Source organism: Danio rerio, chromosome 16, assembly GCF_049306965.1.
Source record: "Danio rerio strain Tuebingen ecotype United States chromosome 16, GRCz12tu, whole genome shotgun sequence".
NCBI classification, from domain to species: domain Eukaryota; kingdom Metazoa; phylum Chordata; class Actinopteri; order Cypriniformes; family Danionidae; genus Danio; species Danio rerio.
The window spans coordinates 47,231,590-47,257,688 of record NC_133191.1 but is presented as its reverse complement, the minus strand read 5'-3'; the positions used below and the strand labels follow the sequence as shown (position 1 = coordinate 47,257,688).

General features: G+C 36.9%; 1 protein-coding gene across 2 annotated transcripts; it reads left to right on the top strand.

Annotated features, from left to right (window-relative positions):
- Nucleotides 1-902: 902 nt before the first annotated feature.
- Nucleotides 903-26,099, top strand: ankrd34a (ankyrin repeat domain 34A). 2 transcript variants are annotated; one of them, XM_005158290.6, is made up of 2 exons: nt 903-1,096; nt 20,990-26,099. In XM_005158290.6, exon 2 carries the CDS (start codon nt 21,076-21,078, stop codon nt 22,648-22,650), a length of 1,575 nt encoding a protein of 524 aa, XP_005158347.1. In that variant the 5' UTR covers nt 903-1,096; nt 20,990-21,075; the 3' UTR covers nt 22,651-26,099. The 2 variants fall into 2 exon arrangements, with proteins under 2 accessions (XP_005158347.1, XP_005158348.1); XM_005158291.6 differs by lacking the exon at nt 903-1,096 and adding an exon at nt 1,437-1,982.

Here is a 26,099-nt window from a genome sequence, read left to right as displayed (position 1 = left end):
GATTTTAAATCATTCAGGCACAAGAAAATACAGTCATATCAAAGTCACAAAGCATATGCAAATGATAAACTTCACTCTATTATTTTCCACAAACACATGTCCTCCAAAATGTGGTGCCTGCTAAAATATAATCCTGCAATGTGAGTATTGTAAATGCACATGTTGCCATGTCAATTCTGAATCGATATATTATGCAACTCAAGTTTAATGTTTGCCCAAAATTCTGTTTTGAATATCAAAATCGAAATATAGCAAATGCTAAATTGTGAAACAAATGAATGCACCAACAATGCATTCTTAAGCCCTTAAAGAAATTTACAATTTACATATCAATTAGTTCCTCCCCAGTTTTCTTTTTTCTGTTGAACACGAAATTAGACATAAAATGTTAGGAGCCTGTAAACATTGACTTCTATAGTAGAAAAAAACATATTATGGAAGTTAAAAGTTTCAGGTTTTCAACATTTTTAAAACAACTTCTTTTGTGTTCAACTCAAAAACGTTTGTGACGTAGAGGATGAGTAAACAATGACAGAATTTTCCAATTTTGGGTGAACTAATTCTAATTTTATATTTCACATGCGTTTAATACACCATTGCATAATCTAGAGCAGGCACTGAATCTAATTATATCAGCTTTGCCCTGCTGCACACACACAAACGCACACATTTCATAAATATCATCAAGAATCAAAATCACATTAACCAGCAATTATGTTAGTATTGTCATCATCATCATTATTGCAAAACGAACATATTAGGCGTCAAACATCCCCTACACAGCACACACACATGATAGGGTGCAATATCAAAATAATAATGCAATTGCAAGAATTGAGCTAATTGAATAAGTTTCCCCCCTAGTGGAAAGCAGAGCTGGTCTTGTGCATGTGCGGGCAGTCAGTGAAGCTGGAGCTGATCGTGGGAGCCTCGCATCAGCTCACTGCCCACCGCACGCCCCCGCAGAGTCTCCCAAACTCTCGCTCGCAGGAGGAGAGATGATGTGGGGGATGTAAGACACGGGGATCAGCAGACAGCAGCTGGATTCTCGGGCTGAAATCAACCGCTCTGATGGAGTGAAGACGGCAGCTATACGGTATACATATATACTCGAAACATAGTCTGCTGCAAATGCATCTTTCAGTATGTTGGATTGTTATTATTTCATATTATTCTGTAATGAGCTTCATTTCTTCATATTGCAGCAATGCCTCAACATTTCCTTGGACAATCTTTCCTAGTGCATCACTTTTACACTGCATTTTTTTAAAAGTCGTTGCGTGTCGTTTGGTGTTGTAAAGCGTGCATTTTGCGCCGGGATGCATGCGCGGTGTTCAGAAATGGTCGCTGGCTGCTTATTTTTAGGTGTGAAGGTAAATGCAAATGTTTTATTGGAGGAACGATGCACATGTGGCTGCAGCTGTTCATAGGGCTTCATGAGCGTTCGTTGCGGTGTGAATTCACGCGATTCGGATTCTCAGCTGCGCCGACTCTGTGTGCTGGCATTTCCTTAAAGACGCTCTTTAAGATTTGCTGGTTTTGGGATTGATGTTTTGCGCTGCTGTATTGTGTTTATTTGGTAATTAGTTAAATATATATAGGAGGATTAATGTGACGCTTTGGTTTGCAGAGGACTGAAGTGTGTGTGTGTGTGTGTGTGTGTGTGTGTGTGTGTGTGTGTGTGTGTGTGTGTGTGTGTGTGTGTGTGTGTGTGTGTGTGTGTGTGTGTGTGTGTGCGTGTGTGTGTGCGTGCGTGTTTGCTGCTTGGAAGTTCATTTGTGGACACTGAAGCTTTGCGTCAGGCACAGAGCTGACGTGAATAGACACCAAATTTGATGCTTCGAGACTAAAAATAGTCTTGAGCTGAAGATATTTGCAGCTGGAGGGCAAATCGAGTCTGTAACGCACTGAAACGGCTCCGTTTTAAGACTGATGTTCAGCACCGCGGACAGCAACACATATTCGGAAGCGACTCTCTTATCGTAAGCCTTGAGAATCTTATATTTGTTCTCACGTAATCGAGTCTTGAGAAATGAGGCTGTTTTCACGTTTGTTTATGTTTATATTGTTTTATGTTTATATTGTTTTTGTTTGTTTATGTTTGAATGAAATAATGGATTTAGAAAACAGTGAGCAAGTTTTTTTTCTTTTTTACATGGCAATGCATGTTTTAGGACATGTCTTGGTGTAGAAGTGAATATGGCTAAAGATATTAACAAAATGCCTCATATATATTTCACTCCAAATCCGGAAAGCACAACAAATTCTATTTTGTATAAAGAAAGTTAAGCCTTTTAAAAGATCGATTGGGTATTTTTATAAGTGTTTCAGTTTTAATCATATATATACAGACCTCAGCATATATAAGTACACCCCTCACAAATCTCTCTTGTAAATTATTATTTTTAATAGGAAGCTATACAATATTATTTGTGTGCATATACATTAGATTAGCCAAATCTGGAGCTAATCTAACAAAATAACTTACGATAACGGTCCAAAAACTAGTACACCCAAATGTATTTGTTGTAGAAAAAATATTAAAAACAAATATAAAAAAGAGGAAAAATCAAGAGAAGAAAAAAATGTAGTGGAAATTTTGTTGGTTGTAATCTTTTTTGCAGTATTTTGCTTGAATTTAATTGTATGATCTTTCCATTTCCACATTTGTTTGGTGGCTAGAATATTATTTTAATAAATATATCTGTTTAATAAATCTGTTCAGCACTGCAGAGACAGTGACATAATCGGGAGCGACTTTCTTATAAGCCTTAAGTATTTAATATTTAACTCACGTGATCGAGTCTTGAGAAATGAGGATGTTTGTTTTCAAGTCTGGTTATATTTGAATTAAATAATGGATTAGTGAGCAACAGTGAGCAAGTTTTTTTGTACATGGCTATGCATGTTTTTGGACATGACTGCATGATAGTCTTGGCGTAGAAGTGAATATCACTGAAGATATCAAAAAGATGCCCCATATGTAATTCACTTAAAAATCAGGAAAACAAAACTAATTTTATATTGTATAAAGAAATTTTTTTAAAAGAATGATTGAGTATTTCAATAAGTGTTTTATACACCAGTTTTAATTGTATATATAAATATCGAGTACTCTGCATATATTAGTACACCCCTCACATATATGCATATACATATCATATTGTGCATATATTTGTGTATATAGATACAAATCTGGAACTTATTTGACAAAATAACTTACCATAACAGTGCAAAAACTAGTACACCTAAATGTATATGTTATAAAAAAATATTAAATACAAATTTGAAAAAGAGAATCAAAAAATGTAAATTTTTTTGCAATATTTTTCTTTATTTTAATTGTATTGTCTTTCAATTTCTAACTATTTAGCGACTAAAATATTATTTTTTTTATAAATATATCTGTTTAATATATATTTTTTTGTTTAAATGCACCAAAATACATTCCCTATATTCACTTAGAAATGGATAAAAATATTCATCTTCAAAACAGAGTGTACTCAACTATGCTGAGCACTGCATGCTATATATATTCCGCATATTTGATGAAGCAGTCAATGCATGCTGGCAAAACTTAAATCAGCTTTTAATAACTATTGATAATATGAAAGATAAATAACTTTGTGTGGTAATAAAAGTGTCAAATGACTAACAATTGTACATCACTGTAACACTTTATTTAAGAACAACATTTGAGCTGTTCTTTCATTTTCGTTTTCATTTTATTTTATTTAAAATATAATTTTTAATATACAGTTGAAGTCAGAATTATTAGCCCCCCTGTTTATTTTTCCCCCAATTTCTGTTAAACGGAGTTATTATTTTCTCAACACACTTCTAAACATAATAGTTTTAATACCTCATCTCTAATAACTGATTTCTTTTATGATGACAGTACATAATATTTGACTTGATATTGTTCAAGACACTTCTATACAGCTTAAAGTGACATTTAAAGGCTTAACTAGGTTAACTAGGCAGGTTAGGGTAATTAGGCAAGTTATTGTATAACGATGGTTTGTTCTGTTGAAAAAAAACTGCTTAAAGGGGCTAAAAATATTGACCTTAAAATGGTTTTAAAAATTAAAAATTGCTTTTATTCTAGCCGAAATAAAACAAATAAGACTTTCTCCAGAAGAAAAAATGTTATCAGACATACAGGGAAAAAATTTCTTGCTCTGTTAAACATCATTTGTAAACATTTAAAAAAAAAAAAAAAAAAAAAATATATATATATATATATATATATATATATATATATATATATATATATATATAAAATATAATTTTTAAAAAAAAAATTCAAAGGGGGGCAAGTAATTCTGACTTAAACTGTTGGTAAAACATTTATAAAAACAAAAAGCCATTTGACATTTTTTGGCCATTTGCCGAATGCAAAATTAAATTAATAAATATAAATTAATAAACATAAACAAACAAACAAACAAATAAATAAATAAATAAATAAATAAATAAATAAATAAATAAATAAACAAATAAATAAACAAACAAACAAACAAACAAACAAACAAACAAACAAACAAACAAACTAATTAATTAATTAATTAATAAAATAAAACAGCAATAAAACAACAATAAAACAGTAAAAAATATGTTTTTTTTTAAAGCATAAGATTAAAAAGGGACTCTTTTTTGCTTTTAATGCTTTTAAATATAATAAAAATTAGCCATTAGACTATTTTTTGGCCATTTGCCTAATGCAAAAATAATTAAATAAATACATAGATAAATAAATAAAATAAAAAACAATGTTTCTCAACCACGTTCCTGGTGGACCACTAACACTGCATGTTTTGGATGTCTCCTTTGTCCATCCCACCAGTGCAGGTGTTTCAGTCTCTGCTAATGATCTGATGATCTGAATCAGGTGTGTTTGATTAAAGAGACATTGAAAATGTGCAGAGCCGGTGGCACCTCCCGGAACGTGGTTGAGAAAGACTGCTTAAATACATCCTATATTCATTCTAGTGCATCAATCATCAGATTTCTGATGATGCTGCTTTCCTGTCTGCATAAAACAATGGTTTATCCCTGAGTTCCAGAATGCATTGGTATGTGCTTGTGTGAAAGGAAGACACACAGATTGCTCTCGAATTAAAGGAAACATCATTCCCAGCTCTGTAAATGACTGCACACTCAATCTAGTCGACTCAAGTGCTTGTGTTGTCATTCATCTCATTACAGACTAAGTGTTGAAGAAAAGCGTACTTGGCATGACTGAAAATGACAGCGAGACTATAAGTAAACAACATTAAATGAACACAAACAGTAGCATAGGCAGTTTGGAGGAATGTGTCAGGAGCGTTTAAGATGTTTAGCATGAAGGAGATAATCTTGTTGCCTCTCTGCAGGACGGCTCTCTTTGAAGCTGCCAATATGAGTGATGAATTGCCTGAGCGGTAGTGATGCGACTGGGTCACAGGGTCACCGTGCGCCGCTGACGGATGCTGTTCGCTCAGCTGCTGTGAAAGTGATTGCACCTGCCTTGATCCGTGTGATCTAATGAGGCAAACAGCAGCATAGAGCGCTTGCTGGGCCGAAAAACGCTTGACTGCGCAGCCCTTTCTGGTCACGGGCAACCTCAGATGAAGCCTCCAGTCGCACAGGCACACTTGTGTTGAGTAAAAGAGAGAGCCGGAAACAGAGAACGATTTTATTCGGGAAATTTGTAGTTTAAGTGAATTGTTTAAAAAGGTGGAATTTTTAGATTATTTATAATTAATTAAACTAAAAGATTGAATATGTCTATTTTAAGTGTTGTTTATTATGAAACCAATATGATTGCATGTTATATTTTGTAGCCTATATTTGGTATAGGTTTTCCCATAAATATAGCTAATGCTGATGATATTGCATTAAAACATAAAAAAATAGATGGATGGATGGATGGATGGATGTTTCTCTAGATTGACTGGATATATAGGGTATTTATTTACTTTTTAGGAAGATGGATGGACGGAGACAGACAAACAGACATCTAGATAGATAGATGGATGGATGGATGGATGGATGGATGGATGGATGAACAGACATCCAGATAGATAGATAGATAGATAGATAGATAGATAGATAGATAGATAGATAGATAGATAGATAGATAGATAGATAGATAGATAGATAGATAGATAGATAGATAGATAGATGGATGGATGGATGGATGGATGGATGGATGGATGGATGGATGGACATCCAGATAGATAGATGGATGGATGGATGGATGGATGGATGGATGGATGGATGGATGGATGGATGGATGGATGGATGGACGGACGGACAGATGGATGGATGGATGGATGATTGATAGATGGATAGATGGATGGATGGATGGATGGATGGATGGATGGGTGGATGGACATCCAGATAGATAGACATGCAGGTAGATAGATAGATAGATAGATAGATAGATAGATAGATAGATAGATAGATAGATAGATAGATAGATAGATAGATAGATAGATAGATAGATAGATAGATAGATAGATAGATAGATAGATAGATAGATAGATAGATAGACATCCTGATGGACAGACGGACGGATGGATGGATGGATAGACATCCAGATAGACAGAAAGAAAGAAAGAAAGAAAGAAAGAAAGAAAGAAAGAAAGAAAGAAAGAAAGAAAGAAAGAAAGAAAGAAAGAAAAAAAGAAAGAAAGAAAGAAAGAAAGAAAGAAAGACGGAGGGTGGTGGATCTCAGAGGCGTGACGACAAAGACATGATATTAATTTCAATCAGCAGAAAGAATTAGATACGATTTGTCCCGACAAGACCGCGTGGTGTTTCGCCTGCCTCCTGCTGTCCTCAAGACTGGAGAGGTTATTTTGGTCATGTCAGATAGCTCTTCAATGTGTGCACACGCTCCAGGATCCATAGGGAATGCTGGGAAGAGCTTGGGTTTTGTTTAAATCCGATTTATCTGTCAGATTCAATCGTTGAGGCTGTTATTTTGTCTGATGTGTTTGTTCACGTCAAACATCAAAGTTGGTACACCCAATATCGATTAACCATCTTAAAGAAACACTCCACTTTTTTTTTGAAAGCAGGCTCTTTTTTTAAGTCCCCTAAAATTAAAGAACACTATCATGCCGAATCAACTTTTGGACACAGTTTGAAGAGAAATATGTGTAGGTGTACACTACAAAAGTCATGTCGCCTATCTAAGTTTTAGGAACAACAAATAATAGCTTGACTTCTAGTTGATCATTTGGTAACAGAAGTAGCCTTTATGAAAGGCAAAATCCTCTAGATTACGCTTATTTTACCAAAATAAAATATGATCATGTCTTGACTTTTAATGATTTAATTAGGACAGTAAGGTCTGACTTTGTTCAGACAAAAGTCTTTTCACTTAACAGAAATAATGTACAGTATAGAATATAAAGTCATGGTGCAGTGGAAAAAGAATGAATATTGTGTATGACTCCCATGAGCTTGGAGGACTGCATCCATACATCTCTGCAATGACTCAAATAACTCATTAATAAAGTCATCTGGAGGCAAAGAAAGCGATCTTGCAGGACTCCCAGAGTTCATCAAGATTCTTTGGATTCATCTTCAATGCGTCCTCCTTCATCATAGCCCAGACATGCTCAATAATGTTCATGTCTGGTGACTGGGCTGGTCAATCCTGGAGCACCTTGACCATCTTTGCTTTCAGGAACTTTGATGTGGAGACTAAAGTATGAGAGAGCGCTGTCCTGCTGAAGAATTTGGCCTCTCCTGTGGTTTGTAATGTAATGGGCAACACAAATATCTTGATGCCTCAGGCTGTTGATGTTGCCATCCACTCTGCAGATCTCTCGCAGATGAAAATTTTTGACCAGAAAAAAGTTTTGACCAGAATACATATAAAAAATTTTTGTGTTTGGACAAATGGCACATCATAACTGGCTGCACAGACAAAACACAATAGGTCATAATGTTAGTCTAATGATGAAGATGCTAAATCAACCTTCTACTCATTGCAGTGCTTTGCTGTTTGTGATGAGAGTGTGCAGAACTGTCAGTGCATTCATTTGCAATAAAACTGTAAGATGCAGAAAAAAACATGACTGATTTAAACTTTTCTAATTGGCCGCTGCATTCAAAAGCTCAACTTTAATATGTGTGATTGGTTATAGGGCTCAGCACTGCAAAAAAAGCAGGAAAATCAGATCAAATCTAAAGGTAATGCTGTTAATCAACACTCTTTGATCAGTTTAATTTAATAGTGACACCCGTAGAATGTTAGTTTAATTGTACATGGATGTCTTTTGCAATGGGGGGCGCAGTGGCGCAGTAGGTAGTGCTGTCACCTCACAGCAAGAAGGTCGCTGGTTTGATCCTCGGCTCTGTTGGTGTTTCTGTGTAGAGTTTGCATGTTCTCCCTGTGTTCGTGTAGGTTTTCTCCGGGTGCTCTGGTTTCCCCCACAGTTCAAAGACATGGAGTACAGGTGAATTGGGTAGGCTAAATTATCCGTAGTGTATGAGTGTGTGTGTGGATGTTTCCCAAAGATGGGTTGCGGCTGGAAGGGCATCCGCTGCGTAAAAATGTGCTGGATAAGTTGGCAGTTCATTCCGCTGTGGCGACCCCGGATTAATAAAGGGACTAAGCCGACAAGAAAATGAGAGATGTTTGTAAACAAATTTCGGGAGGAGCATACGCAGAAGTTTCAGTATCGAATACGTCATTGACAATTATCCCATCATCAAATCAGTTTCTGAGCAACGCCTATATATACCAAAGCTGTCTTACCTGCAGCATCTCACGACTTTAGCATCCCTCCACCACCCCGTCACCTCACCTTTTGCATTGCATTCCCGGGGGGAGCGCTCTGGGGCCGGGCTAGATACTTCGCTCGAATCCCAACTCCTCTTTGTTTCCTTATAAGGGGAATAACTCGAGTTGGGGTGTCTCCTCGAGCTCAGAGCCCTCCCCCCGGACAGCACACCAAATATGCTTTATACTTAAACGAATGCAAGTGTGAACTCGTGAAATGTCTTTTGCAATACCTTACCTTGAATTTGTGTGGAATTTTAATAGCGTTTTTTTTACCACAAGCTACTGTTAATGTTTAACCTGGTATGAACAAAGCCAGAAAGATTGATTGAAAGATGAAGATGATTTTGCCTTAAATGGAAAGAGTAATGACTTCAATATTTGACATAGCATCTATTTTGGAGTTACAGAGCTTTTTTATTTGTCAGCCAAGACCTTTGTTTTTATTTTTTGCTAATGTGTTCAGTGCAAACAAAACTGATGAGATGTATATGTTGAATGCAATCAGTGGCGGTTCTAGTATAAATATCACCCTGGGCGGATCACCCTAACCCCCCTATCCTTGCACCCAACCCCCAAAAACTAAGAAACTAGACTAGAAGCTATGTGGTTGTCTTTTTAATTTTTTAAAAGCCCGTTTTAATTTAAATGTTCTTAATAATAGGAACTAATATGCCTTGTTTTTTGAACTGCGGAATGTCGTTTTTGAAATACGCTACTGTATTTCTGTACTGCTCATTATGATGATACTTGCAACGACAACTTTTTTCTGAGGTGGTACTTGATGAAAAACGTTTGAGAACCACTGATTTATATCATTATACAGTATAGCCAATTAAAGTAACCCATGGGCGTTGCTAGACATAATGGCCACGCCCCCACTACCCAAAAACATATATTTTTTAATAATTTATTGTAGATAAATATAAATAAATACATTTTACTTTATATTATATACAAGTAACATATATTATATTACAAATAAATACAATTGAAGAGTTCAGATGCAAAAACCCCTTAGTGCCGTCTGAAATTTCAATCAAAAAATGATTTTTCTCAGCCTCCTTTGGTTATGTTGATTTATTTCACTTTAAAGCGCATGAAAATAACTTGTTTTTTGTCATAAAGGTAAAATTACTGAACCTATACATAGGAGCCTGTTAAAAATGTTCATTTTAAAAGAACATATCAGATGGCATTTAGATTATTATTTTTATTATTATTCTACATAAATAACAGAAACCAATTCTAAATGTAACAGGAAAACAATGTAAAAACACAACTGCAGCGATATGCTAAGAAATCTTTTGTCAATTAGTGACTTTTAATTTAACTTATTAATGACAGTTCTGTAGAATTAAAAACATGTTATATGTAATTATCTGTTGGATAAGAATTAATGTTATGAAGACCTCCCTGTCTCATTATCCCTCCTTTCTGCTTCATAGCCATTCTTAGTCAAAATAAGATTATCCTCTTAGATCAGTTTTGAAGAACGTCAATAACCAAATCCAGCTAACTGAGTAATTCACGTGCGAAGAACGGACGCTAGGAACAGAGCAGAGCGTGAGGAGCACGGAAATGGTATTCTGCAGGCATGCGTCAGTTTACTTTCACCAGCATTGTTTTGGTTGCACATAGAGAATAACAAACTTGCATGTGCCAAAGGCCTTACATGTGATTGGCGAATGGTGTCTTACTTCTTTATTTTGGGATTGCTACTCTAAATTAATACACTTGCATAAAGTAAATCGTATCTCTAAGCTTTACTGGGGCTCGTTTTTTTTTTTTTTTTTTTTGTGCGTCTCCCCTGGGCGATCGCCCATACTGCCCATGCCTAAATCTGCCACTGAATGCGATGTAAGTCTCAGCATCTGGCAAATGCATGACTGTAATATTCACAATCCCTCTCAGAACTGTACCAGGTGTTCTGTGTTTAATCAGTCTGTGTATAAATAACCTTCTAGTATCTCTAAAGTATGCAAATTAGCCTAGAGAACAGTTCATTATTTTGAAAACACAGATGTTGGCGCAAGAATAAGTGCATGGAGCTGTATGTACATATATTAGCTCTGATTCAAAACAGTCTGCACACACTCTGTTTATATCAGTCTAAATTAGGGTAAAATGTGGACAAACAACCATTGGGTTAAAAATACATCTTAAAAAATCAACCTAGTGGTAGCAACAACCCAGTATTTTCTGAAGTATAGAAAACTGCAGCATCTTTATTGAAACTGCACTTAACACTGGTCATTAGTATCACGAGACATTGAAGCTTCTCTGTGTTACTGAATACTTAAACAAAAGCAAGAGACACAGGAAAAGAGACTTTTGATTAAATAAAGAAGACCTGTGAGTTGTGATCACAGACAAGAGCAATTGAACTCAACTTCAAAATAAAGGTCTTGACATTAATCAGAACAAAAGCCCTGTCTGATGTCGTTAAAGGGATTGTTCACTCAGAAGTCAAGTCTGTCATCCTTTGCTCGCCTTCTGTAAGATGTTTTGATGAACACTGATGTCTAAAAAATACTGGACCCAACTGAATTTATTGTGTTCAAATTCACTGGAGTATTTAAAGTGCTCTTATTTTGATATTTTCATTTTGATTGTAGTTTTTTTTTTCTTTCTATAGTTTACATCCATCAGAGGTCAAAAGACAATATAATATAATACTATATAATATAATATGGGGCGTCACAGTGGCTGAGTGGTTAACACTGTTGCCTCACAGCAAGTAGTTCGCTAGTTCGAGTCCTTGCTGGGTCAGTTGCCATTTTTATGTGAAGTTTGTATGTTCTCCCTGTTTGGACTTCCTCCGGGTGATCTGTTTTCCCCCACAGTTCAAAAACATACAGTGTAAGTGAATTGGATGAACTAAATTTGCCGTAGTGTAGGAGTGTGTGTGTAAATCAGAGTGTATGAGTGTTTTTTCAGTACTGGGTTGCGGCTGGAAGGGCATCCGCTGTGTAAAACATATGCTAGAATAGTTGGGTGTTCATTCCGCTGTGGCGACCCCTGATAAATAAGGGACTAAACAGAAGGAAAATTAATATAATATAATATAATATAATATAATATAATATAATATAATATAATATAATATAATATAATATAATATAATATAATATAATATAATATTAAATAATATTAAATAATATAATATAATATAATATAATATAATATAATATAATATAATATGATATAATGCAGCTCGTTTTTTAACAATGTCTGAAATTATTGGTTCAAGGATCTAGTCTCTCTAAGGGGCCATTTACTCACATTTACACACTCCCTGAGGGGCCATTTACACAAATGCATCAGTTGTCATGTCCTTGTAAACATTCAAACCTCTCGGGACAGTTGCTGTCAGTGGAGGATGGGGCAGCTTTTCGAATTTCATCTAAAAAAAAATCTTAATTTGTGTCCTGAACATGAATGAATTTCTCAGGTGATTGTAACGACATGTGGCTAACACGAGAAATTTGCTTAATGGAAAGATGAGTGAGTATATATATATATATGTATGTATGTATATGTGTGTGTGTATGTGTATGTGTGTGTGTGGGGTGTGTGTGTGTGTGTGTGTGTGTGTGTGTGTGTGTGTGTGTGTGTCTGTACATTTATGTGTATATATAGTTTACTGTACGGGCAGCACGGTGGCGCAGTTAGTAGCGCTCTTGATGAAGATGGTCGCTGGTTTGAGCCTCAACTGGGTCAGTTGGCAGTGTGGAGTTTGCATGTGGAGTTTGCATGTTCTCCTCGTGTTCGTGTGGGTTTCCTCCGGGTTTCCCCCACAAGTCCAAAGACATGCACTATGGTGAATTGGGCAAGCTAAAATGTCTTTAGTGTATGAATGTGAATGAAAGTGTATGGGTGTTATCCAGTGATGGGTTGTAGGGCATCCACTGCATAAAACATATGCTGGATAAGTTGGTGGTTCATTCCACTGTGACGACCCCAGATTATTAAAGGGACTGAGCCGAAAAGAAAATGAATAAATGAATGAATAATTTACTATAGTAAAGGCTAAAATATATAGTAATATTTGGTTTATGATAGTTACTAATGATACTACATTATGTGGTGTAATTCCTAAATGGAGAGTTGTAATTATATATATATACAATATAAAGCTTATTCCTAAATATTTCCATTTACTATAAATTACTATAGTATTTTAAATGTGTAACACTTAGTTTTACAGGATTTTTTCTGTTTGCTGTGATATACTATAAATTGTTTCTGTTTAGTGCAGCATATTACCAAGTGTGGTCAAAATACTGAGTTATTTCCAAATACACCTGCCATGCCCCATATGGTCTTAAACCTGACAGGTGGGCAAATCTAAGCTTGTTTTCAATAAAACAAATATAAATATGGATATAATAAATAATACTGCTAATAATAATAACATTATACAAAAGCAAATTGTTATGAATGAACTGAAAAAGCCTCCCGAGATGAAGAAGACATAAAAGCAGTGTTTTTTCATATTTATATAGGCTATAAAATAATATGTTTTGTAATATTTTAATCCTTTATATTTATATCCTATATCTATTCTTATTATATCCTATATAAATCTTTAAATTAAAATTTGTTCATATGTAAAGATATTTGCCTATTGCTCTCTTGTGCGTATTAAGCAGTGCGTAAGCGAGGTGCAACTCTGCGCTGGAGTTTAATCTATTATAGTTTCTTAAAATAGCCACGCACCAGCGGTCTGCCTCAGAACGCCTTCCTTTTTAGACCAGAACGCCTATGGGCGCACAAATGAGCGCTAATGCGTTTACTATTTAAACAGCGTAGCGCAACGCCTCAAAACGACTCTTGCACCAAGCTGAAACTACCAAAAGACTATTGCGCCGCGTCTTGCGCCACACTGCGCCGGGTGTATGATAGGGCCCATTGTGTTTCTATCACTCCAATATAACAGTGGACACACTATACCCACACAGTTGTCCAAAAAGCTTCCAAATGCTTCCAATAGGTGCCCTTTAACTATAGAAATATTAATAAAAACATGTCAAAAAAATTTGTGAACTAATCTTTTTACGGTCAAAGCAGATGTTGTTTGAAGGCAGCCAATAGAACACTATAAACTGGCATAAATCTGGTTCAGAAAGCAAGACTGAATGACTGACAACTCAATTCAGACAAAAAGTATTCTTCCCTTCTTTGAGTCTTTACAGTCCTTCGACATTAACAGACAGCTGCATTACGCACTACATAAAAGTCATTATCCCAAAAAAGCATAATAAGGGCACTTTAAAACTGCCTGGTCAGGTCAGAATACATAGCAGGACGCTTGTGTGCTTTGCCAGGCTGATCTCTTGAGAGACGATGCCTGCCCCAAGTCTTTGTGCCACATCTCTCCAGTGAGTCTATCATGGAGATGAGTCATCCATGCTGCCTGCCTGTATGTGTGTGCGTTTATGTGTGTGAGACAGAAGATTAACCTCACTGTCTCCAATCTCCGAGAACCCGCTCTCTTAAAGGGGGATTTTTTTGCGATTACACTTTTAAAGAGTTCTTTTCTCCCTGTTCCTCTCCACCTCCTATAATCTTGATGTGAAAACAGCAGCATTCCTCTTTCTTTCTTGGGGTGAGCTGGTGGAAATCACAGAGAATTCCTTAATTCGGCAGGCAGGAGGAGCAGCTCGCGGTCTGTGGGTGTGCTGGTGTGATGCAGGAGGGTTGTGAATTGGGCACAGCTCGCACATATACTCTCCATATTTTGATTTCTTCATATCCGCAGGGATAGACAGGGCTTACTGAGCACTGGGACCAATTCTGGTGTGTAACTAGACTGTAAATCAGCGGTAGATTAGCTGCAAATCAAGTTTATGTACAGTTGAAGTCAGAATTATTAGCCCTCCTGAATTATTACCCCCCTGTGTATTTTTTTCATCAAAGTTTATTTCTAAACATAATAGTTTTAATAACTCATTTCTAATTACTGATTTATTTTATCTTTGCCATGATGACAGCAAATAATATTTGACTAGATATTTGTCATGATACTATAGCTTTAAGTGACATTTAAAGGCTACTAGGTTAATTAGGTTAACTACAAGTTAGGGTAAATGAGCAAGTCATTGTATAATCAAGGTTTGTTCAATAGACAATAGAAGAAATATATGGCTTACGCAGGCTAATAATTTTGACCTTAAAATGCTTTTTCAACAATTAAAAACTGCTTTTATTCTTGGTAAAATAAAACAAATAAGATTTTATTTAGAAGAAAAAACATTATAGGAAATACTGTGAAAAATGCCTTGCTCTGTTAAACATTATTTGGGAAATATTTGAAAAAGAAAATTTACAGGAGGGTGAATAATTTTGTTTTCAACTGTATAATGTACAGTAAATGTTTATTTATTTATTTATTTTTATTTATTTATTTATTTTCAACAGAACAACAGTGGTATTGGTATCTCATAACGACAAGTACAGCAGTGTTTGTTTGTCATTCTAACAAATGCATACAAATGCTTCAAAGCAAAGACAAAAATTAAAGAAGATTCATTCAATCATTCATTCTCTTTTAGGCTTAGTCCCTCTTATTAATCTGGGGTCGCCACAGCGGAATGAACCGCCAACTTATCCAGCATATGTTTTACGTAGCGGATGCCCTTCAGCTGCAACCCATTTTTGGGAAACATCCATACAAACTCATTCACACTCATACACTACAAACAATTTAGCTTACCCAATTCACCTGTACCAAATGTATTTGGACTGTGGGGGAAACCGGAGCAACATGCAAACTAAACACAGAAACGCCAACTGACCCAGCTGAGGCTTGAACCAGTGACCTTCTTGCTGTGAGGCAACAGCACTACCCACTGCGCCACCGTGTTGACAAAAAGGAGATTATAAATCAAATTTTGAAAGACATAGTCACTTAGTACCCTCAAGAAAAAATCCAGAAGGACGACCAAATGAGCAAGAACACCTCAGATCTTTGATGTAAATCATAGGTTAAATTTCTTAAATTTATTTCTTAAATTTCTGGTTGCCTGACTCAGCCACATATTAACTGAAGCTATTTGAGCAGTTGACCATAATAATAATTTACTTTTTTTGGCCAAGTTTATACAAAAATTTAATACACATTCTTTGTCATGATTAAAGCACAGTTCCAATGTTCAATTCAGAAGGTATACCTTTGGGGACAAAGCAAAAGTCTTTCCAATTATTCATTCATTTTCTTTTCAGCTTAGTTGCTTTATTAATCTGGGGTCACCACAGAGGAATGAACCACCAACTTATCCAACATATGTTTTACGCAGCGGATGCCCTTCCAGCTGCAACCCATCACTGGGAAACTTTCCAATTATTTTTTTAATCGTTTTGTAAATCTTTTTCCAGTACATTTAGATTTTGTCGCAATCCCAAAATACATGCATCACTGTGCCAATGTCTAACTCACATTTGAAATATAGCTGGGAATAATTGGGAAATATTCTATATAGCCGAACTGGGGTTAGAAAATTCCTGTGAATAAATTTAGAATTTTGCTCATAACCTGAAATTGAAGTACTTTTGAGATAGATATATATATTTAGCTTAAATTTTTTGGAGACACGGTATATATATATATATATATATATATATATATATATATATATATATATATATATATATATATATATATATATATATATATATATATATATATATATATACCGTGTCTCAAAAAATTCAAGCAAAAATTTATTCTGTCAGAATTTCATTAAAATACCTCCAATTTTGATTATATTTTCATATGATACATTATATGATAATTATACTTTTTCCACCTCACCTGATTTAATTCATTCCACTTTTTGTCCAGTTTTTAGTTTTATATATATATATATATATATATATATATATATATATATATATATATATATATATATATATATATTTGTGCATATACATTATATTAGTCAGTACTGAGGCCAAATCTGGAGATTATCTAACAAAATAACTTACGATACCAGTCCAAAAACAAGTACACCCAAATTTATGTCATAGAAAAAAATTAAATACAAATTTTTTAAAAAAGAGCAAAAATCATGAGAAACAAAAAAAAAAAAAGAAAACTTTAGTTGAAATGTTGTGGGATGTAATTTATTTTTGCAAAATTTAGCTAGAATTTAATTGTATTCTCTTTCTAAATATGTTTAGTGACTAAAATATTATTTGAATAAATATATCTGTTTAATAAATCCGTTTTGTTTAAATGCACCAAAATACACCTATATTCACTGAGAAATGGATAAAAATATTCATCTTTAAAATGGAGTGTACTCAATTATGCTAAGCACTGTATTTATAATTAACATGATCAATGTCTTTGATCAAATGTAATTAAGTTTTGATTGGTTTAATTAATGCTGTACAAATAAGTCTAAACATTTGAATAGTGGCGTACATACTCAAACTAATATTAATTTTGTGTTGTCCTGAGCAAGAAGGGCTCTTTTTAGTCCCAATACATCTTTGCTTATTCCTGCTCTATATCCCCAGAGTTCAGGATCTTCATGCAAAGCTGCAGCGACAGGAAGACCACTGGAGATAAATCAAACTAATTATACAGTACATGAGAAAAGTAGGACTCTCATTGTGTTCAACAGATTATGGTATAAAAAGCAATGCAAAAATAACTAATAAGTAAATCCTGTTAAACAGATAGACCTTTGTGACTTCCCACATTGTCCTTGGATAATGTTACCAGCTTGAACCAGCCTGACAAACCTTCGTGACAACACATGATCAACGGCAAAATTAGTCAAACCAATGTGATCCTCCTCTCCTCTCTGTTTGTGTGGATCAGTTTCTTATTGATCGGTTTGGGTTTGAAAAGAGGTGGGGCTTCATCCTCACAGTGCCTGTATCAATATGGCACCTGGCTCATTGAATTTCAAATAAGTCTGAGTTGATTTTTGAGGGTTGCGGCATGTTAATGGGTGCTATTATTAGACTGGATGCCCTTCTATCCCATTCTCATCACTTGCTTTAATCATCTTACCCAGATAGTTACTGTAATGATCTGCTGGCCCACGGTCATAAGTATAATAAAGCTCGTACGTTGCACAATGGGAAGGTTTCTGATTGATGTTTTGAACATGCACCCCAAAGCAGGGGATATTTTAGGGTAGGATTTGTAATGGTGTAATGGTTATTATAATCATCTTTCACACTAATGCCGGCCCACACAGATTTTTCTGCTCCAAAACGTTCAGTCATTCTGTTAAACGTGGTTTATTTGCCTTACTTTGCGATGGCTAAATGTCAGATGACAATGAAGCAATTTCAAACAACATCATTTTTTTGTGTTGGTGTATTTCCGGTGTCTGCTTTGTGTAAGATGTACACGCACATCATAAATCATTTCTTTCGTGTGCAGAGCTGACTTGTCACATGTCTGGATGCTCTTTGCACTACTCAGGAATTCAATTTTCTTTTCTTTACTGGACTGCCATTATCATCTTCTCTCCTGCCTTCATTACAGAGAAGATGAAGGGGAGAGTGTGTTAAAGAGTACAGGGCTGCACAGAGTGTCAGCGTACAGGACACAGTGTTCAGAACGCAACAAAATAAGACGGTAGTGGGATACAATATGGTTTGGCTTAACTGTAGTTAATGCATTGGGTATATGACTAACTGACAACCAGTGTTGGGTTAGTTACTTAAGAAATAATTATTAATTACAAATGACATCATTAAAATTGTATTTAGATGACTTTGGCTGAAAAATAATTTAGAATAATCTAAGTAATTTACTTACTTGACAAAAACCCTGTAAATCTCAATGCATGGACAATATAAATTGAATTATTTTAATTATTTATTAAATCATTCATTTTCGTTTGGGCTTAGTCCCTTTATTTATCTGGGGTCGCCACAGCGGAATGAACCGGCAACTTATCCAGCATGTGTTTTACATAGCGGATGCCCCTCCAGCTGCAACCCATCACTGAGAAACACTCATACACACTCATTAACACGAATACACCACGGCCAATTTAGCTTATCCAATTCACCTTTAGAGCATGTCTTGTGGGGAAAACTGAGCACCCGGAGAAAACCCACGCGAACATGGGAAAACATACAAACTCCACATAGAAATGCCGACTACCCGAGCTGAGGCTCGAACCAGCGACCTTCTTGCTATGAGGCGGCAGCACTACGCACTGCACCACCATGTCGCCTCGTAACTTTGTTGTTCGAAGAGTTATTTAAACACTTGATTCTATAAAACCCTATACTTCTCAATGCATCGACAATATAAATTTAATTCTTTTAATTATTTAAATTAGAGTCAAACTGTCTTTCAGCTGTATTAAATAACTAAACTAAAAATAAAAGTTAAACATCATATGTATCAAAATATGAAATGTTTTAAAGTAATATCTCATTTCATACATGCCATATTGTCAATAATGTCTGACTCAATTTATTGTGTGTTAAGCTTGTGCAGTTCTTTAGTTGAAAAATAGAATTATTGCGCAAATATTTTGTATGAAAATTTTTTAATAAAAAAAATATAATTACTTTGCTTCTCTGGATTGATGTGTAGAAAATTATTAAATACAGTGGTCCCTCACCATAATGCGGTTCACCTTTTATGGCATTGCAGTTTCTGTAGCTTTTTCAAAACCATTATCCTTGGTTTCGCTAACTCGATGTTTAACCTCTAATAATCTGCCTCCGAGTTCGGAGATTTCATTTTAAATTACTTGAATAGAACGCCTTTGAATTGAGATGTGATAAAGTGTTTCATATCTGTGTGAGCCTTCATCACCTTGTTCTCTCCGGTGTTCATTGTAGCATCACCTTTTAGCTTGGTGCTACCGTTAGCTTTGACGCTGTTAGGATTTTCCTCAGTTATGTCTGGATTCTTCCTTGTAATTCTTCAGTTTGTCATGGTGAAGCAATTCTTTGTGACCAGGCTATTTCATCAGTTTAATATTTTAAAGCATCCTAAATTTCAAAATCTGGCCATCTGTGGTTAGGAGCATTGATTTGTATGTCTGTCTAGCTCGTCGTCATGTTAGAACCCTCGGTATTGCAGTTTTACAGATTTTTTTTTGTGCATTTTGACGTTTTTTTGTTTTTTTTTAACACCACATTGTGTTCTGCGTCCCGATTGGCTGTAGAATATTCTCAATCAATCTCCTGCCTGCCGTGTCTCCTGTACAATACAGAATGCGTTCAGGAAATTTACACAAATCTTTGATTGCTAGCAGTGTAACTCTGAAGTGCTGTACTGTATGTTTGCAAGTTTTCTCCCCAACAAACCCTACAATGTCAACAAAACATTTTGCGCTATCAAAGGCACCTGCGTTAGCACCCAAAAGGCAGAGGAAATTGCTAACCATCGCAAAAACAGTTGGACTTCTGCACATGCTAACAGAAAGTTGAAGTTATGCAAGTGTTTAAACAAGAGAGAAAGGTGTGAAAATGTTAATGCATATCTGAGAAAAGTGTATAAAGTGTGTAATGAGGTGTTTTACAGCCTTAAAACATCTATAATAACTGTGAAAAAAATAAAGCGAACTACTTCGAGGATTTCACCTATTGGAGGCTATTTTTTTAAAACGTAACTTAAAACGATTAACAAGGGACCTCTGTATAGAGTATTTTTGGCAAGAACATAATATTGTTATTGCGGAGCTGCATGTTTTGAACTGTATGTGCATCTAGAAGAGTTTATGGTCATGGGATATGATGCAGTTTGGCATCAACCTACTGGAATGTACTTGTCCACCACTTGAGAGATTTCCAGAGAATGCTGTCCAATAAACTTTGGTTTTGACCACATGAGTTCCCAAGCAAAACAAAAGCAGAGGTTGGTTATTGCTATGCAGGTTTCCCAGTGTGAATGTAGGATGCACACGAATTAGTATTAATGTGAAGAACAAGGCTATTAAACGTCTTCTACAAACAGCATGTTAGAACTAGACTGGCACTTAAACATGAATACAAAAGCCTCACTACACAAACAGATTTTAATTGTTTTTTTAATTGGTTTATATAGTTAGAAAACATGTTTGATTGTCAGAGCGCCAATGGCAGGGTGGCCAGAGCCAATGATGCTCTTGTCGGCAATGCTTTGATGTGAAAGCGATGTGAAAGTAACAGTTAGTAATATAAAAATGCCAAACATACCCCATGACAAGTTACTTTTATTTGTTTATGTTCTAGGTTGGAGGTGGGATGTACCAACATTGTTAGAGCCGGAGGAGAGAGGTGGGGAATTCTTGGATTCCAGAAGGGGAGAGCAAAACATCATGGGTGATGGAGGGGCCTTGCACACAGAGGGCAATGCCCTTCTGAAGGCAGTGTTTCATGGCAAACTCCGCCTTACCCGCCTCCTTCTTGAGGGCGGAGCTTATATCAATGAGGGGAATGAGCGAGGGGAGACGCCCATCATAGCTGCCTGTCTGGCAGGATATGATGATCCACAAACCCGGCAGAGAATGGTGCGCTACCTGCTGGAGAAGGGAGCAGACCCAAATATTCCCGATAAAACGGGCCGGACTGCTTTAATGCATGCATGTGCAGAACTGGCAGGCAAAGAGGTGGTGTCGCTGCTGCTGGAAAACGGTGCTGATCCCAGTTTGAAAGACTACTCTGGGGCTTCGGCACTCGTACATGCCATCAATAAGGGTGATCGAGACACTCTCCAGGTCCTACTGGATGCCTGCAAAGCCAAAGGCAAAGAGGTAATCATCATTACCACCGATACATCTCCCTCTGGCACTAAAAAGACCAAACAATACCTGAACTCCCCACCATCTCCTGGTATAGTGGACAAGCTCTCCCCTGCTTGCATGTCTCCATCAGAAGTGGAGATCCATACCACTGGATCTGGCCCTGGTGAGGAAGAGGAAGGTATCTTCAGCTTTGCCATGACTTCAGCACTTCCGCTACCATCCAGCAGACCACCAGGGGAGCGGAGACCACCACCCCGCAAGCTTCTGAAAAGACTGAACTCTGAGCCTTGGGGTCTGGTTGCTCCTTCCGTACTTGCTGAGCGAGCTGAGAGGATAGAGGGTGATTTAGCAGAGGAGGACAAACTGGTCTCGGAGATGAATGGGATGACAGTTTCTGGTCCAGGCAGACCTCTCCTGTCACGTAGGCACAGTATAGAGACCCATGACCCATCTTCTCCGAAGCTGATGGACCGGTCCTGTTCAGAAGACTGTGCCGCACTTTGTGGTTCTTCCTGGGCAGATAAAGTTAATCAGCACCAATCACTGTATCGTAGAAACACGGCTCCTGAGACTCAAGACAATGTGGCTCAGGCATCAGCGGGCATCCGTGGCTTACCACACCCTAAACTCACCCGCATGGAGCACTATGAGTCGGACACTCACCTGTGTCCTACCTCCATCCCTGGATCTCCAGATTCTGGACGTGTCTCGGTTGAACGCCGCAAATACAATGCCTCTCCATTGTCATTGCTCACCAGCTCTTCTCGAGAGTCCCTGGAGAGCATTCCCAACTCAGTATCTCCTATCACAATGAGGCGGCGTCCCACAGGACTGCTGGAAAGGCGGGGATCAGGGACTCTCCTCTTGGACCACATCTCCCACACTCGACCAGGGTTCCTTCCACCCCTCAACGTCAATCCCCAGCGACCCATTCCTGATATCCGTGCCAACGGAAAGCCCACTTCTCCCGTTCACTCAGGGAGCAAGATCCTGCTGCCGGTCGCACCTTCATCCCCAAAACGTGGGCCAGACTTCAAGATGAAGAAAAAACTCATGAGGAGACACTCAATGCAGACGGAGCAGATGAAACAGCTATCGACCTTCCGGGAAATACTTACAGAAAAGGTGATGGAGATGAATGGAGATTGAGAGCAGAAGAGAAAAAGATGGAGAGAGAGAGAGAGAGTCAGTGATCGTCTAGGATCATCTACATCTTTTTTTGAGGCACAACTGCTCCTGTCCAGTTCAGCTCCAAAAGAACATAATACATACATCAGCATTGCGGAAATAAAACTTCTTCAAAATCAGAAAATTAAAAAGAAAACTTGTCACATCATCAAATATCATATAAAGGATCACTTCCAATTGTTCCATGTTTTCAATGGAGACCATTCTTATTTGGGATTATTCCTTGATCATGAAAGATTGAGAATGCGTGAAGAATTTGTGTCAGTGGAAGTGCTGTTGGTGTTTGAATTTGCTGCAAATCTTAGATGAGACCTCACAGATTTTGTGTTCTGTGGGTTTCTCTATATATTAGCGCTGTTATGGCTTTCAGCTTCCTTGCTGTTGTGCACTGTCAGATAAGAAAGTGCAGAAATTTGACCTTTAGGGATGCAACAGCTTGTCACTGGGGCAGTATCCTGAATTGGGCCAATTTTGAACTGTATACCCCTTAAAATGTGCATATTAGCACATTAGTGTACCCTTAAGCAATGGCTTGGTGTTCTGGGTCCTATGCTGCACAGGATTCTGCTCTGGGCATTTGGGAGGGGGTCTTCCCTCTGTAAAATTTGCACCCCCCTCCACCCCTTACCCCAGACACTGTGGGCCCCTCCAAGCCTCAAGGCCTTATCTACTCTGTAATGAGATTTTTTTTTAAGGGGAAAGTAAAGATGGTACTGCCCTAGTGAGTGTGTACCCTTAATTTTGGAAATTGTTATAATCGAGTGTGGTGGCTCTGTGGTGATCCTGTGGAATAATTCTTAATTAATTTTAATGTTCCTTATAAAATGTCCATTTTCCATTGAGAGGTGTAGTTTAAAACGCAATCACTAAATTATTCAGCCTTTACAAAACATTTGAATTTCAATCTAAAGGTAAGGTAATTGAAGTAGATTGTTCGCTTTTAAATAACTCAATACTTTATAATGTGATATTTAGTTTTGTTAGTTTGTCCTTTTAAGGACTTTTAATTGGCAAGCTTTCTGATTTTTCCATAGGATGTACCCTAGAGCGGTGGTCCCCAATGTTTTTATCACCACGATCCGGTCAATGCTTGACAATTTTACCGTGGCCCGGGAGGTGCTAGATGACCAACAGTCATTTTCTCAGAGGATGACAAGCCGACAAAACAATGCTGCAACTCTGATACAAGTTTTATTTATGTAGAGAATTAAAAAGCACTGCAGTGTTTGGCTGAGCTAATTAGTCTACCAAAATTTGTATATTCCATACAGAATTTATTCGCAGCAACTGGGTGCATTGCTCCTGCGCGTCACTCCTCCATTAGAAATAACAAGTTTGCATGCGGAAAAGACTCAATATGTGAACGGCCGCCGTCATTTGCAATCTCCAGTAGTTGATTTTCTTGCACAGACATGCTGGATTCACCTGATTTGTTGACAAATAGGTTGCGGATCCATTCCTCAGCAGTTTGCGGGTCCTTCACTGAGCCTTTTCCCTTTCACAAAGAAATTTTCCTCACTCATTTTGCTGCTTGTGGATTAAATGTTGGCACATAAGTAAACGAGATGTAACTGAGAGAATACGGCCATTTTTCAAAATGAAAAGATTTTTAGAATAAAAGATGGAAAAATATTTCAATAAAATGGAAATAATATTTGATTTATTGTGCGGCCCAATTGATCCACGAACCAGTACCAGTCCGCGACCTGGGGGTAGGGGACCACTGCCTTAGAGAGCATTAAAGTTTGCCGACTGCTGAATATTACTGTAAACGGTGTTAGATAAAGAAAATTTGTTTGCATACCGGAAGTGCATACAAATATTTAAACTAAAAAAAAAAAGAAAGTATTTTTTACAACAATTGATTAACATAAAACTATAATAAAAACTATTTAATAACAAAACCCAACTGTACCAGTTAAGCATAATGCATGTTCAGGGCTTTTGGATGGGTTGCATATCTTTCTTAACCTCTTGTAAGTGATACAAAATAAGTCAAGTGCAATTCTTGAAACTCAAAATCCCAAAGAAACTCTACAAACCCCCATCCAAAACCACACATATCAACACACCCTGACCCGACTCAGCGGGAGAAACCCCTCGCCTAACGCACACTCTGGAGACACAGAGCACAGATATTGTGTACATACTGTACAGAGTACTATTGTGTCTCAGACGTTTGAACGTGCAATATTCTGTGCTGCCTCAGCACTGATTTCATATTATTATTGTGAATGTGAACAATCACTCGGACATGCGTCTGTGCTAACATGCTGCGCTAAATAGTTCAAGACGAGCTGGGAGCTCAGTTTACATACAGAAGAGGAATCTCTGCACAAAATACATGAGAATGAATTTCCCTAAAGAGCTGTCCGTGTCAAACACATAGTTCAACTCAAGCTTATGATGATGTGAGTGAATTTAGTGCTTCTGCTTTGAGATGTTCTAAACTTGATGTGAATTCAACTTAGTGTACTTGAAATGTATCATGAAAACTAAAAGAGGAATATTTTTTTATGCCTGTAGGGTTCTATTCTTGTCGTTTTTTATTTTTATCGAAATGAATTTTAACGTTTAATACCGAAGCGTTGGTGCAGTTTCACTTTGACGGTAGCTTCTGTGTCACAGGGTGTTTGTAGGAAATAATGAACATCCGGAGCTCAACGGCTACAGCAAATCTTCCAGAAAATGCGATAAAGCCCAATCGACGGACTGAAATCTCAGATCTCTGACAACCTGGCTCTTTGTTATCCTGATGTGATTAGGAGAATCTTGGCACTTTGCTGTGTGTTCATTGATTTAAGCGATTCTCCTCTTTTCATTTCACACACGCCAGTCAGATAACAGAGTTTGATTTGTTTGTATCTAAATATATATTTCTGACCTGCTGTACAAAAACATCAGTTTAAATGAGTTGAAATTGTATTCAAGTGTACTTGAAAAGGTGTTAATAGTGTAAAGGGTGTTTTAGGTGCTGTACACAATGACCTCTGTCTGTGCTACACTGTCGTCGGGTAGTTTGAGCCGTAGCCCAGTGTTCTGCTCTCATTTCACATAGAAGGGTTACAGTTACACCAACAATGCATCATTTATTGCAGTGGTCACCAAACTTGTTTCTGCAGGGCCGGTGTCCTGCAGATTTTAGCTCCAACCCTAATCAAACTCACCTGAACAAGCTAATCAGGGTGTTACTAGGTATACTTGAAACACCCAGGTAGGTGTGTTGAGGCAAGATGGAGCTAAACCCTGCAGGGACACCGGCCCTCCAGGACCGAGATTGGTGACCCCTGATTTATTGGATTATGGATTAACTATTTCTTGTTATTTTGTATGTTTAGTGTGATACACAGGTCAAATGTAGTAAACCAAATAATTTTAACAAGTATTAAATTATTTAAAAGTATAAAAAA